The sequence below is a fragment of the Hyperoodon ampullatus genome, assembly GCF_949752795.1.
Source record: "Hyperoodon ampullatus genome assembly, chromosome: 14".
Classification (NCBI taxonomy): domain Eukaryota; kingdom Metazoa; phylum Chordata; class Mammalia; order Artiodactyla; family Ziphiidae; genus Hyperoodon; species Hyperoodon ampullatus.
This window is the reverse complement of record NC_136927.1, coordinates 44681677-44696992: the sequence shown is the minus strand read 5'-3', so window position 1 is coordinate 44696992 and position 15316 is coordinate 44681677. Positions and strand designations below refer to the sequence as shown.

At 50.8% G+C, this 15316-nt stretch overlaps 1 protein-coding gene across 1 annotated transcript; it reads left to right on the top strand.

Moving 5' to 3' along the window:
- Positions 1–14302: 14302 nt before the first annotated feature.
- COX6A2 (cytochrome c oxidase subunit 6A2) lies at positions 14303–14829 on the top strand (the record flags this gene model as incomplete). Its single annotated transcript, XM_079718885.1, has 3 exons — positions 14303–14375; positions 14525–14661; positions 14746–14829. The coding sequence occupies 3 exons, from the start codon at positions 14303–14305 to the stop codon at positions 14827–14829; spliced, it is 294 nt and encodes a 97-aa protein (XP_079575011.1).
- Between the last annotated feature and the right edge of the window lie 487 nt (positions 14830–15316).

The following is a 15316-nucleotide window of genomic DNA, read 5'->3' as shown; positions in this document are numbered from 1 at the left end:
CTCCGCCCCTCTCCTCGCAGCTCATCCTAGGGAGCGGAACTGGAAGAGCGGGACGTGGCCAGGCACCTCCTCCCTGACGCTTTTTAAATAGCGCCGCCGCAGTTGTCATGCAAGTCGGAAGTTGTAGTTCTCGATCCCGGTGCTCTGGCTTGCACAGTTGCAGAAGGCATGTTGAGAGTAGTGGTTATCTAATCGTAGTGCGAGCCCCAGAGGCGCGTGCGGCGCATGCTGGGATATGTAGTCCGCGCCAAGTTTAAGACGCCTAGCTTAGGATGGATGGGAAGCTCTCTCAAGGGACTCGGGTGGGCCGGTGCCTCTGGAGAACCCAGACATCCGATCATGGAGTCTCAGTACAGTGCTTCTCCAGGTGACTTGTCTACTCTGCCCCCAGCGTGTCCTTGGCAGCAACAGCCTTTTCCTTCAGGCTCGCTTCGCCGCCCCCCATTGGTGGCCGGGGTACCGAAGTCCGCGCTGACGGACTGAGAACCCCGAGCCAAGCGGAAAGTATCAGGTTCCTGACAGCGGCTGCAGATGGGAGCACTTGCTCCGCCAGGTGAATGAGAGGGTTAAACCTACCGAGACCGTTCGCTGCCACTTCCTAGAACTGTACGGGCTGGTGGACATTTCCGTTTCCGATGCTGAATCCCTGGGTCCAGAGTGTCCCCAGCTGTGGTGGTTGTGCTTGTGAGCTCAGTGGTTGGTATCTAGGAAATGGTACGTTCTTACCGCTATGGAGTCGGTGGCTCCAGAAACGGCAAGGGAGGACTCCGACGGGGCCGAGAAGCGGGGGAACCGGTCGTCAGGATCCCAGGGAGTCCCGAGGTCCGCCCTCGATTGTGGAGTTGTTCCACCCAAGCGGTCCTTCCTGGTGTGGCCGGGGCAGCCGGCCGCCCGGGAAATGATGATGGGCCTGCAGTACCTACGTAGGTCAGTCTCTGGCCCTGGGGAGGAGGAAGCCCCTGCCAAGACCAACTATCCTGCAGTCCCCAGAGCCTTCGAGTGCCAGGAGTGTGGACTGTCCGCAGCCTGCCTCCCTGACCTCATTCACCACCAAAGCAGCCATGAGGGCGACAAGCCCTACTGCTGCCCGGAGTGTAGCAAAAGCTTCCGACTTGGCTCAGATCTGGTTAAGCACCACCGGGTACACGCTGGAGAGAAACCGTACCCCTGTCCTGAGTGTGGCCATTGCTTCAGCCTCATCCAAACTTGGATGAGCTCCAACCTCATCCAACACCGTCGCTCCCCCTCAGGCCTCCGGCCCCACAAATGTCTGGAGTGCGGGGAGGCTTTTGGCCGCAACTCGGACCTGGTTAAACACCAGCGGGTGCACACGGGTGAGAAGTCTTACACCTGCGCTGAGTGTGGTAAGACTTTCAGCGTTAGCTCCAACCTGATCCAGCACCAGCGCACGCACACGGGCGAGAAGCCCTACCGCTGTGGGGACTGCGGCAAGCGCTTCAGCCTGAGCTCCAACCTGGCGCAGTACCAGCGCTCACACAGGGGCCAGAAGCCCTACCGCTGTGCCTGGTGTGGTGACAGCTTTGGTCGCAGCTCTTTTCTGCGCAAGCACCAGCGATCACACACTGGGGAGAAGCCCTACAGTTGCTGTGAGCGTGGCGAGAACTTCACCAACAGCTCGGACTGCCTACGGCACCAGCGCACCCACAGTGGAGAGCGGCCCTTCAAGTGTCCTGAGTGTGGTCGTGGTTTCAGTGAGCGCACCCAGTTCACCGAGCACCAGCGCGTTCACATGGGTGAACGACCCCATGCCTGCCCAGAATGTGGCAAATCCTTCTCCCACAGCGCCAAGCTCCTTAAACACCAACGCTCGCACACAGGCGAGAAGCCCTATAAGTGCCCCAGCTGCAGCAAGAGTTTTGGAGACAGTTCACATCTGCTGCGGCACCAACACACTCACACGGGCCGGAAGCCTTATGCTTGCGGCGAGTGTGGCAAGAGCTTCCGCCGGAGCTCCCACCTGCTCATCCACCAGGTGGCGCACAGCGGTGAGAAGCCTCTGCCTGCAGTGTGGCAAGGCCTTCGCCCGCAGCTCCAACCTGGGCCAGTACCAGCGGACGCTCCAGGGGCGCAGCCCCTGCCAATATCCCTGGCTTAAGTTGCAGCCCAGACTTCAGCTCTGACTTTGGTCCAGTCCTTAAGGAGCCTGAGGGGCCCAGCATTTCTCAGCAAACCTCACTTCTGCTCCTCTAGGGATGCTGATAAGTGGGCTGAATCAGGGAACCCCAGGCTGGAGGAATCAGAACAGAAAAGTGGGCTTAGGCCTGTTCTCTGAGGCCCTGGAGATGGGATTCCAGCTGGAGGGAGAGTTTGGGGACGGCAAGAGCTGGCCCAGCTGCTTTAAGATGCAGAACACCTTTGGCAGCCTAGGTGTGTCCCTTCACAGGCCTAGGGAGTGATGGAGCTACTCACACCAAGAGCAACAGTTAGCTCAGCCCAGAGGAATGGGGCTCAACGCCAGGCAAGCCCCCGTGAGGAACGCAGTAGGGGAAGAGGGGGTCGGGGAGGTCCTCACCTCCAGAGGGGACCATAAGGCAGGCTGTGTTCTAGCAGAAGGATCAGAGTTTGAATTTGGGACCATTAGGTGAGCTCTGGGGTGTGTGACCCCTTTGAAAGAGAGCTGTCTTTACAGGGTGAAGCTGGTGGGGCCCAGGGCCAAAGCAGAGGACCGGGAGGCCTGTCTGTTGAGTTTGGGGGGGGGGGCGGTGACATTTCTAGGCAAGGGCAGAAGGCCTGAGGTTGGTCATCTGCCCCTTCCTCTTCTTTAGCCTCTTCCCTCGCAGGTTCCCCAGGCTTTTTCTGTGATCCCTCAACAGAGGAGAAAATGCGAAGATTCACTTGTGCCCGGACACTGGGGACTGGACATGGTCATTTTTCCAGGGCGCTGGGGCAGGCTGCCTCCGTAAACAAATGTGTTTCTATTGGTAAAACTTAAAGTATATGGGAGCCAGAGGGAGGCTTCCCGAAGCACTACACAATGTGTGCCCAGAGCAGAGTCTAAGCTGTGAGGCCCTGCTCTCCCCCTCGTAGCTGGCTGTGTTCCTGGGAGAGGCACAGAATGTAGCCCTTATGAGGTTGGGGGAGGCCTAATGCCCACCCCATGGGACCATGAGCCTCATGCATCTGGTGCCCTGTCCCCAAATCTTGTCTCTCATCAGGCTTGGTGCATCTAGAACCGTATCCACGGGGAAGAGGGGCCAAAGGGGAGGGATGTGAGGTAACTCCTCTCTCAGCTTCTAGCACAGAGTGTCCAGGCTTCTCTCTTTGTGACTGCGTGACCTTGGACAGGTCTGCCTCTTCTGAGCTTCAGTCTCTTCATCTGTAAAATAGGGATGATGAAAGGACTCGTCAAGGAAAGGACTCGGCAGTCCTCAGTTCCCTGCTCTTCCTCAAGTCTGTCACCCTGTCACCGGTGGTGTCGTCCCACAGACATCACGCCAGCGTGCTTCCTAGCTTCTCCCAAAGGTTACAGAAATGAGTGAGACAGCCCCAGTTCTGGAGTAGTTTGGTGTCGTGAAGGAGATGGACTCAGGCTCGATGCTGGCACTGGAGAAAGGGCATCACCTGGAGTAAGTCTAAGAGGCTTCATGAAGGTGACATCTAATGGATGCCACTTGTCTCCTCAAGCTGGGTCTGTGATGAACAGATGGGTTCTGGCATATTCCCCATCAATGGCATCTCAAAATAGCACAAGCCAGTGACTGAGTTGGAGGCCTGAGCCAGGTGCATCTGTAGTAGGCATTCAATAAATAGTTGTTATGATCAGGTCCTGTTTACTCTTACTGGTGACCTTGGGGCCTCAGTTTCCTCAAAGCTGGATTGCGTTCTCTGCAAAACTGTAACTGCAGATGGACGTTAGGTACATGGCAGAGGTGGGCGTGGGAGGAGGATTTGTTTGCAAAATCCCTTTCAGTCAACTGGAAGCTAATTTCTCACATTAAGGTAAATAGCCATGTGCCCCATCTCCTCTCAGCTGTAGAGACAGGTCCTGCCCAAAGCAAGGAGGCAGGCCAGTCCTTGGAAACAGGAAGGATGGGCTTAATCCAACAGGGGTTTATCTGGCATTCACTGTGTCCTGAGCTGGGAAAGAGGCAGACTCACTCTCCAAGCGTGTGGCCAGTGCTTAGGCCAGAGGCAGCGAACATGTTTGCTTTGGCCTTCACTCTGTGTGTGTGTGTGTGTGTGTGTGTGTGTGTGTTTACACTATTGAGCCACTTTTTTTTTTTTTTTTTTGCCGGCGTCTTGTGGGATCTCGGTTCCCCAGTCAGGGATCGAACCCATGCCCTCAGCAGTGAAAGTGCGGAGTCCTAACCACCGGACCGCCAGGGAAGTCCCATGAACCAACATTTAAATTGGGAGATTTCACATCACAATCTAGTTTGCTGTTTTGGGGGAGGAGAGAGGGGAGAGGATCAGAAAATTCTGCAACACTGGAGCTTTCCAGCAACAACGTGTTGACAGGGCTGAGTAGTGGCTGCCCCGGACATGGCCAGTCCCCACCGCTCCCTGGTGTGTCCCTGACTCAGCAAGTTTCATTTGAATTACTTACCTAACAGCTACAGAAAGGCGTTTGGGGGTGACCATCCCCAACCTACCCTCTCATGGGTGAGAAAGACCCATGCAGTGGAGGCAGTTTCTCTTTTCCCTCACCCCTTCCTGCCCCCCACCAGCCATTTTCCTCCCCAGCCCCCAGCCCAGCTGACAGACCGGACCTGCTTTCCTGACCCCAGATATCACCCTCTAATACTGAAGCTCCTTTCCGTATGTGCCAGGGAGTAGGGGCAGAGCTTACGGGTTCAGCAAGGCCAGGCAAACCCCTGTGTGCCTTGGTCAGAGGGCCGAGTATTGGGCCCTGTGAGCCTCAGGGAGACAGTCCCTGGCAGACACCCCTCGCAGGGCTATTTTGGGAAGCAAGCATGTGTGGAGGTGCTCTATAAACGCTAAGGCCCCGGTGGGCTCGGAGGGAGGGGGCGTCAGTAATACTGTCTCCCCTGGGCTGGCCCTGGCTTCTGGACATGAGCTTGGACTCCATCCAGTTCTGTCTGATCTCACCCAGTCCTGGGAGCCTGGTTCCTCCTCTGAGCCTGGTGGGCGGTACAGAGGCTGGTGCTGGGCAGTGGGTGTAGCCACGGGCTGGCAGCTGGAGTCCCACCCACCCAGAAGCTCAACAGTGGCTGGCAGGTGCTTTGAGAGGTGCACTGGAGATGCCGGAACAGCATCCCCCCTGCCCCAAGCCAAAGTCCCTCCCTCCCTCCCTTCCTTCCCTAGACATATTCCAGGGGGACAGGGACTCTGCATTGTCCCGGTTGAGTCCTCAGCATCCCACATGGGGCAGGCGCAGAACACCTTGAGGAAGCTCTGATCACACTGCCTGGGTGATTCGCAGCTTCTCTTCCCTGGGATTCAGGATCCCTTTCTGTTATTTCTTCTTCTGTTCTTATTTCCTGCCAGTTCAAAATGCTTCTCTCTCTCTCTCTCTCTCTCTCTCTCTCTCTCTCTCTCTCAATCTCTCTCTCTCTCTTCCTAAATACTTTAATGTGGATTTTCTAAAAACAAGGAAATTATCAATGATCCAGTACTGTCATCTAATGAACAGACTTTATTACAGTTTCACCAATTATTCCACTAATAGCCTTTATAGCATAAGGAAAAAAATTATGGTCCAGGATATAATCCTAACTAGATGCGCATATTGCATTTAGTTTTCATGGTTCTTTGGTCTCTTTTAATCTAGAAAAATTCTTTAGTATTTTAGGACAATTTCTTTGTTTTTCATGACCTGGAAAAATGCTTACATCTCTTAATGGCCAGCATCCTCCTGGATCTGAATTAGGCTCAACGCATTCAAACCTCAGTACAATCTTTGTAAATTTAGAAACTCTTTGGGCACCAAGAAGTTTTCTGCAGGTTCTTCTTCCAGCTCACCCGTGCCAGCGTCTTCATACCACTCTTTGCCCACCCCCACTCCCCAATCACTTCCTTTCTCTGGGCCTCAGTTTCTTCAGCTGTAAAATAAGCAGATAGGATAAGATGGTTTTCAGGGCCCCTCGCAGAGCTTTCCCTCAAAGAGTTTATGATTCTGCTATGTGTAGGGTGCATGTTTGCCAGCACGGGTTTATACCTGCATTGAAACTTGCCTTTCCCATAGTTTGGGATGTCATTTGACACCCAGAATCTATTCTCACTTCCTTCTAAAGAGGCTCTCTGGACTGTAGTTGCTGGAAAACTAAACACTACATTTCTTAGCTTCCCTTGCATATTAGGTTCTTCCAATGTCCTTGCATGAGATTTAGAAGGTGTGAATGAAATGGGCCACTTTCTTGCTGCTATTTTCCTGATGACCAGTAAGGTAGAGGAGGCATGGGGGTTTTCTGTTGCAGTGTTGCAGTGTCTAATCTTCAGCCTTGTGGGTGTCAAGAAGCAGGTTAGAGGCAATAAAGCAGCTTCCTAATCCCCGGTTTGCAGCTATGATCCAAGTCTCCTCTAGCTTATATGACACCACGTGAAGAAAAAGTTGCCCCTTCTGGGAAGACACAGCTCTGGGGGTCAACAGAGGGCAAGGTGGAGCCTGACTGGCCCAAGGTCACTCAGGCAGCTGGTGGCTGAACTTAGACCAAAATCAGGGTCCTTTCCAGATGTAGTCCACTTCTGGGTGCCAGGGCAGATATGTGGCTCCCAAAGCTGAGGGGACTTGGCAGAGGGGCACTAGGGTTAGATGAGCGAGGCACCAGCCTCTAGTGCAAAATTTAAGGGAGCATGAAAATACTCGCAATCAAGATAAATGATACATCTATGCGTATATATATTTTTAAAAGGTTTATTTATTATTTACTTCTTTAATTTGATTTATTTTTGGCTGAGTTGAGATGGCACGTGGGATCTTTGTTGAGGCATGCGGGATCTTTCCTTACGGTGCGCGGGCTTCTCTCTAGTTGCAGTGCACAGGTCTTCTGTAGTTGTGTCGCGCGGGTTCTAGAGCGCATGGGCTCTGTAGTTGCTGCACCCGGGCTCTAGTTGAGGCACGTGAGCTTAGTTGCCCCGCGGCATGAGGGATCTTAGTTCCCTGACCAGGGATCGAACCCTTGTCCCCTACATTGCAAGGTGGATTCTTTACCACTGGACCACCAGGGAAGTCCCCCTATATATACTTTTAAATCAGAAAACTACCACCTGTGCCAGCCACCTGCTTTTGTAAATAAAGTTTTATTGGAACCAGGGCCATGATTAGGGTGAGGTGAGTGAGGCAGGGTGGAGAAAATACAGGGTTGATGCTTGTCTTTATTTAAATCTTCGATATTTTGATATTTTGTTCACCATGAATTTTTTGCATTCATTTTGATTTTTTGAAATATCGCGTTACAATGTCTCCTCTTGATTACTGAGTTTGGGGGCGTTCCCTTAAATTCTCTGCCAGAGGCCAGCTCCTCACTCTCGGTCTTTCCTTAGCGAGAGGTTTTAGGTGCCACCACACCACGTAAGGCCAGGTCACCTCCACCAGGGCTCGCTCGCCCGGGCGCCCCAGCCGGCTACTTCCTCTCACATTCTAGTTGGGGACTGGGATGTGGTTCCTCGGTGGCTCTTTATGGTGTGCTCACTGCTCTGACCTGTTCGGGACCATCTTGGGAGGGCCTGGGGACAGGTGGGGCGGGTTTGGGGGAGGAGAAGCAAGCAGGGCGTCGGGGGTGGAGCGCCCCCTGCCGGAAGTTGAGTAAGGATGCCCGGGACCCTCCGCATTCGGGTCTCGGCCCCTTGCGGGGACTACATTTCCCAGAAGGCACCGCGGAGGCTGCCAGCCGTGGAGGCTTGGCTGCGTCCCTCGCAGCGGAGCCAGGCGCCGCCGCTGCCGCTTTCTCTCAGCCTTCCTTCGGGGGTCAGCCCTCTCGGGATTGGACCCTCTGCCACGCCACGGATGGCATTCCCGGAGCTGGGGTCTGGCTCTCTCCGGAGAGTGGGGGCGACCGGCCCCGTCTCGGCTGCACCCCGAGACGGTGTGTCATGCAGGAGACACGCAGGTGCGGGGTCTCAGTGGGTAAGAGCTGGCGATGGGCAGCAGCCCGGCCCGCCGCCTCCACCTAGAGCTTGGGGTTTCTGAACACACGTCTCCGCCGAGCCCCTTTGATGCGGCGCCCCATGAGCCCCGAAAGCACACGGGTGTTATCCGGGGTAGAAAGGGCGGGACGAGCACCTCCACTGCCCTTTTCAGCTTTCCACCCTCCATTCTCTTCTTGGAGTCCAGTTATTCTATTAACCCCCTTAAGCAACCACAGCCTCTCCCGCCTTAAAATCCGGGCCTCTACTACTGTTCCCAAGGTGTCCGCTGCGTTCTGCCTTCACCACCCTACCCCACCCCGCGCACCCGCCTTCCGTCAGGTTCAGCTTTCTCAGCTTTCCACTAGGCCACTGTGTACCCCCAGCCCGGACACAATCATGTAGGCTTAGACGGTTTGGTTAAGTTAAATTTTATCATCATGTGACACTGAGTCCAGCTACTGAGAGCTGCACACACCCAAGTTCAGGACTCGATCTTAGTCTATTGATACCCTGGACCCATTGCTCAGAAGGGAAACACTGCAGTGAAGGAAGGAGTAACCTGTGGAGGTTACTGAGAATAACCTGAGATATCCCTTTAGTTCAAAGTTTCTCAACCTTGGCTGTACATTATTGTTATTACTCTGGGGTACAGCCTAGGCAAAAGAATTTTGTAAAACTTCTGGTTAATTCTAGTGTGCAGCCAGGGTTGAGACCACTGCTTTAACCCCTAGGACAGATGGGTGGGGCCTGGGATGGCCAGAAGCACTAGGCCAGGCACCTCCAGCTGGGAGTAGCCTCAACCCTTCATCCCAGTGTGCTGCACAAATCATTGTTAACATTTTCTATGTGTCCCAGGCTGTGGAAAAAGGAAGCTCTGCCCTACAGTAAGAAACGTATCTGACAGCCTTATGTAAGGCAGTTGGAAGAAAGGCCAAGTAGGAAACACAATAATCCCAGGAAGAGGTAAGGAAAGCCCAGGCTAGACAGTGAATGTAGGAGGGGAGAGCTATGATAGTCACAGAGAGAGTGATGGATTATGGTGGCTAACAAGACCGAAGTTTCTGGCAACCTGTGGCACTTTCAACTGTCACAAGGGCTGACTGCACTGACTGTGTCCCAGCTGACTCTGAGAGCATTGCCAGAACTGCTGTGGTTTTCCTAGGGCCCCCAAGACCATGAATGGGCCACGGTCATCAGGCTTGGCTCAGTCTCAGACACTAGCAAATTGAACTGTGGCCATTCAGACTTTCAGAAGAACATCTACTTTATGAAGGCCAAAGGCCCTTTCTTACATAGGGCATCAGCTGCACTCCTGAGGATGATTTCTACACAAGAGATTCAAAAAAAATAAGCTCTGTGCATGGCCTGAACATGCTCATGACAGCATTTTCTGTAGTAATGACATTCCAATAATAAAAGAAATGAATAAAATGTGGGATTTTAAATAAAAATTGGATGTAGCCATTAAAATATCCTTATGAAAGAATATGAATGAGCCAGAAAATGTTCACAAGTAAAAAAAGAATGCACAAATTCTTTTCGGAAAGCAAAATTAGACTCATCTTTTGCTTGGAGTAGTTTTCTCTTGTTCAGTAGCTAAACTATGACTGTAGAGTAGTCAGAATATGTAGGCATGTTGGCAAAGCCTGAAGAAACATGCAAACATGATGATATTATTCTTAGAAGCGGTGGGATTATGGAGGAAAGGTAGTTTCTTTTTCAAAATTGTCCTAATGAAATAAGCATTATAGCAGAGAAATTAGCAGGAAGCTCTCTTGAGCCAGACCGTTTGGCTCCTGGTTCTGCCACTTATCGTATGGATGAGCACTGGCAAGGTTAAGACCCTTTGGTGCCTCAGTTTATTCATCTGTAAAATGGGGTGATAGTCCCTCTCTTGGTTAGTTGTCGTGAGGTTTAATCAACGTGCGGAAATTCTTAGAACAGATAATCTCATTAGTACAGATGCATAGATGAAATGCACTGGACCCAAGTAAACAGCATTGTGTTTAGTTGCTTTTCTCTGTTATTGCTATAGAAATAACCATGATCTCATTGACTGGCAGGCAAAGTGACTGGGCAGACTTAGATTGGGTGTGGTCACTTTCATGGTCCCTTTGGTTAACTTTCCAAGTGTGTCCACATTGTAACTTGGGAGGGCAACAAAGATAAAAGAATCTGAGTCTTAGCATAAACAAACCTGAGCAGCCGGAAGTGGTTCCTTGATTCAGTTACCATTTATTGAGTGCCTACTGTGTCAGGCACTAGGCCAGAGCCTCTGCTCTCACGGAGCTCAGTCTACTGGGGATTCAGACATGTGACCAGACGTTCGTGATGGTTCTCAATGCCGCTGCAGCAGTCACCACACCAAGTGTGATAGGAGAGTTTGGGAAAGCTTTCATTGGAGCTGGGGCTCACGTGATAAGTAGGACAAGTTTAGGCGGCAGGAAAGGGGGAAGGGTATTCTGGGCAGTTGGAAGTAAAACAAGTACAAAAGCACAGAGCTGTGAAAGGCCATGGCGAGTAAAGCTGCAGAGGTGGGGCAAAGCCAGGCTGAGAAGCTCTGCTGTCCGTGCTGAAGCATTTGAACTCTCTTCTGTAGGCCATGTTGTGGGTGGCGTTTAGGCACAGGTGCTTTGAAGCAGGGGAGTGACATCAGATTTAATGCTGGAGTCTGGGGCTTAAGGGAGAACTATCACTGGTGGATTATATGGATGATAAACCAGAATGCAGGGACTGGAAGCAGGGGAGGCTGATAAGGAGTCTTTTGCAATAATCCAGGCAAATGATGACAAGGATTTGCACTTAAGGCAGTAGAACTGGCAACAGAGAGGAGAGGATGGAGTTGAGAAATCTTTCTGAAGTAGAACAAAAAGGATGTGGTGCCTGAGGAGACAGGTGCAGTTGGAGGTGCAGAGCTAGGGGGAAACAGCGGAGTCAAGGACTTGGGTAGGGGAATTCCCTGGCGGTCCAGTGGTTAGGACTCCATGCTCTCACTGCCAAGGTACCCCGTTCAATCCCTGGTTGGGGAATTAAGATCCCACAAGCCTCACAGCCAAAAATTAAAAAAATAAAAAATAAAAAGAGAACACATGTACACATGAAAAGATAAGAATAATAAGTAAAAAGAAAAAAAGGACTTAGGTAGCAAGCCTGGAAACGGGATGCGTGATGCTCTGAGGCTCTTCTATGCTGTTTGAGTTCTCATCGAACTCCACATTTTTTTTTACGCTAATAGCACATTGTTGGGAAGACCAACAAATAATTTTTATAAAACACAAGGGAAATAATTTATTAATCACTGATGTTGAGACATCACTTAATATTATGCTTGTCCCTACCAAGGATATAAGGATTTCAGTAACATACCTTTGCCTACTACCTCCTTAAATCCTTCTGTAAATTGTGAGATTTGAGGGACAGGAGAGAGGAGAAATTGTTCCTTTTGAATCTCAAAATGATGTTAGACAAGAGAAGCCAGACACAAAAGAATACATAATATGCAATTACATTTAGATGAAAATTTACAATAGGCAAAACTAGTTTATAGGGGCAGAAAGCAGATATCAGTGATTATCTGGGGCTGGGTGGGAGAGGGAGTGGCCGACTGCACAGGGGCCTGAAAGAACTTTGAGGGGTGATGGAAATGTTCTCTATCTTGATTGTGTTGGTGGTTATGCCAGTGTATACATTTATCAATATGGGCTTATCAAATTTTCAGCAGGAGGGGTACTTGGGCAGGTGCGCCACAAGAGGGCAACAGCAGCAGAGGATGCTGGCAACCCTCGGGCCATCGACCAAGTACCAGCTCTTAGTGGGAACTTCCAAGCTGAGGCTAAGGGATGGGAATCCCCAAGGAATTGTTCGGTGATAACCAGCAAAACTGAGTGGAGAGAGGGGCGCCTAGAACCTTTTCAGGTAAAAATACCCCCTTCATTTTTGTTTTCTCCAAGAGCCATAGTCATTCAGTAGGGAGGGGGTTTGAGGGGACTGTGTGTGGACAAAGAAGCCAAGTAACTTTAACTGGAATAAGGTCCCATCTTCTCAGCAGCAATTCCAAAATACAACTGGGAAAAAGCAACTGTAGGAAGAATTCTGTTATAGCTCAGTGAGGGCGTGGGAATAATTTAGCAGCACCATATAACATTTAACTGTTCAACAAGGTTACTAAAAACAAAACAAAACAAAAAGCTGAAAAAAGACATGTAGAACCAGTTTAGACCCATCAGGAGGAACAGGTATGGAGCCCCTTCTTGAAAATATACCTTCCTCATTTTTCTTTCATATATTTAGATTAGGTATCAAAACATAAAACTTATTTTTCTTTTATATATTAAATTCATATCAGGTACATCAGCTCTTGATCAAAGCTGGGGGCATCCTGTTGGACTGTAGTTCTGATAAGGTGTTTCTATAGCGTTATCCAAAGTAACACGGTCCAAACATTCATTAAATACACCTTTTTAGAACACCCACTTCATGCCAGGTTCTGTGCTGGTGTTGAGGACAGAACCACGGACAAGGCAGATGTCAGCCCTGCCCTGTCTTGCAGTTTTCTAGAGCCTCTAGGGTTCACACAGCCCTGCATATGCTTTCTTCTTTTTCCTCCAAGTAGTCTGATTTTTCAGACTGAAATAACATACTTAGCAGTAGACACTTGTCAAGTTTGTGGCTGTCCAGCATCTTTGGAATACTCATCCTACATTTTCTCCAAGACACAATTCCTACCTCCTGAAGGCAGAAGCCTGAAGTAGATTTCCCAGCCTTTCTCAAAGCTATGGCACAGGCAATGACCTAGGTGTTGCCAGTTGGTGCCCACATGATTCTTTGATCGAGAAGAGAGTGACTGAAGGATGCAAGTTTCATAAAGAATCCGTTTTCAAGAGGGGATGAGGGTGGAAGAATCTAGCTTTTGATGAAATAAAATTTTTAAGGCAGGACAAGGAAATTTTTAAGCATAAAATTCTCTTCCCTTTTGAGCCACTACCCCCTCCCCTTTAGTGTGCATTGTGTATCTGCCTTATACATTAACTAGATACCCTTAGAAGACACAGGAATGCCTACTCGGTCCCCTCCACCCCCCCCAAAAAAAAGCCATTTCCTCCTGGTGCCAGCAAGGTAATTCCTTGGAGATAACATTCCTTTCTCAATCCTGTAAGGGGTCACAATAGCCCACTACATGCCTTGTTGGAGTATGTAAACTGTCAGTATGTTACATTGATGTATAACCCTTTGTCTCAAAAACTTACATAACTGTATCTCGACCTCTAACAGGTGGAACAATCCTCAGAGCTTTCTGAAAGACTGTCTCCCCGGTTATAACCCTCAGGTTGCCTCCAATTATATTTTCCATTTCCTTTTTAAAAAATTAATTAATTAATCTATTTATTAATTTATTTATTTAGGCTGCTCCAGGTCTTAGTTGTGGCATGCAGGCTCTCAGTGGCAGCATGCATGCGGGATCTAGTTCCCTGACCAGCGGTCGAACCTGGGCCCTCTGCATTGGGAGCGGGGAGTCTTACCCACTGGACCACCAGGGAAGTCCCTATGTCTTTCTTAGATTGACTACTGATTAAATTTTGGTGACACTTTCCATGGCAGCATTGATGAAGTTTTTGGCACTCAGTGTCCAGCAGTGTGAACTGTCTCTGCACAGCTGGCCCACAGAATGGTTTGTTTCTGGCGGTACCAGAGATCCTGCGAGCTACCTAAGATTCACAATTGCGTATCTTTTTAAAGCTAGTTAAAGGGAGTTCTGCTCTTTGCAAAGAACTGTGACTAATACACATACTGAGCTCCTGTTACATGCCAGACTCTAGGCTGGCACAATCCTCTGTTGCTTTACCTAAACTTCATAAAGATCATTTAAGGTACAAATTATTATACAGTTTACACCTGAAAAAACCTGAGATTCAAAAGGACACAATTCATTCTACAAATATTTATTAAAGGCCTACTGTGTGCCAGCCACTGGGAATAGAGTATTGAACAAAATAGTGCCCCACAACTATAAAAAGAATGGCATATTGTATTTTAAATGTCCCCTTACCAAAATAAGAGGCACAGTACAGCAGCTGTCTGGAGAGAAAGACCTCCAGCCAGGCAGGCCTCGTTTTAAATATAGAAACCCCCTAAAAATAGCCACCCACGTTACAGACTCAACAGGTGATTGGCGGGAACAGAGGGGAGGGGAACCGAGGCCTCAGTGAAGGAGAAGGAAAGGACGGTGCCGTTGTCCCCAGCTTCTCTCACCGACATGGCTTTGCCTCTGGGGTCCTTGGGTCGCGGCTTGGCCAGTGCAGCCAAGGGAGACCACAGAGGGACAGGAGGTGAGTTGCAGCCAGGGCCTGACCCTGCGGCTTCCTGACCTTGTCCATCTGTCCCCCACTCCTGCCTCTAGGACGTTCCAGGGTCCTGGCGACGCCGCCCCCTCCCGCCCAGTCCGTCTCTCTCTCAGCCCTGCCTTTCCCCGCTGCAGCCCGCACCTGGCGCCTCCTGACCTTCGCGCTGGCGCTCCCGAGCGTGGCCCTCTGCACCCTCAACTCCTGGCTCCACTCGGGCCACCGTGAGCGCCCAGAGTTCATCCCCTACCATCACCTCCGGATCCGCACCAAGGTACACTGGCCCGCGCGGGCGCGAGCGAGGGGGTGCGGGGGACCCCCAGGCTGACGCCTCACTCCCCCCTCCCTCTCTCCACAGCCCTACTCCTGGGGAGACGGCAACCACACTCTTTTCCACAATCCCCGGGTCAACCCTCTGCCCACGGGCTACGAAAAGCCTTGAGTTCTTGGCCGATGCCCCCAGACACAATAAAAGTGTGGAAGCTGCGTGTGGCCGCGGGCTCCGTGGGGACCACGGGGCGGGGCGTCCATGGCTAGAGCTGGGCTCGCGCGCAAAGTGCAGTGGGCGCTCCACGTGCTCTTCCGGAGACCTTGACTTGGGAGGGACTCAGGGGAACAGCCTCAATGGACAGGTAGGAGATGGCCCCTCCCCTCTCACCTATTAATAATTAGGGCTGTAGGCTGTAAAGGGCTTTAACATACACTGACTTCTCACAGTAACTCTGGGAACAAGGTCTAAGTTTGGTTCCACCTTCTCCAGAGGAGGAATTTGAGATTCTCAGAGATTAAGTGACTTAAATTCAGGCAGCTCGTCGGAGGCCCGGTGGAGACTCAGGGCTGCAGATCCTGAGGTACCACTCTTTTCCTGACACACATTCAGGGCCTCTGTGATTTCCCGCTGTCTAGAGACAATTGTGATTTCAAACACA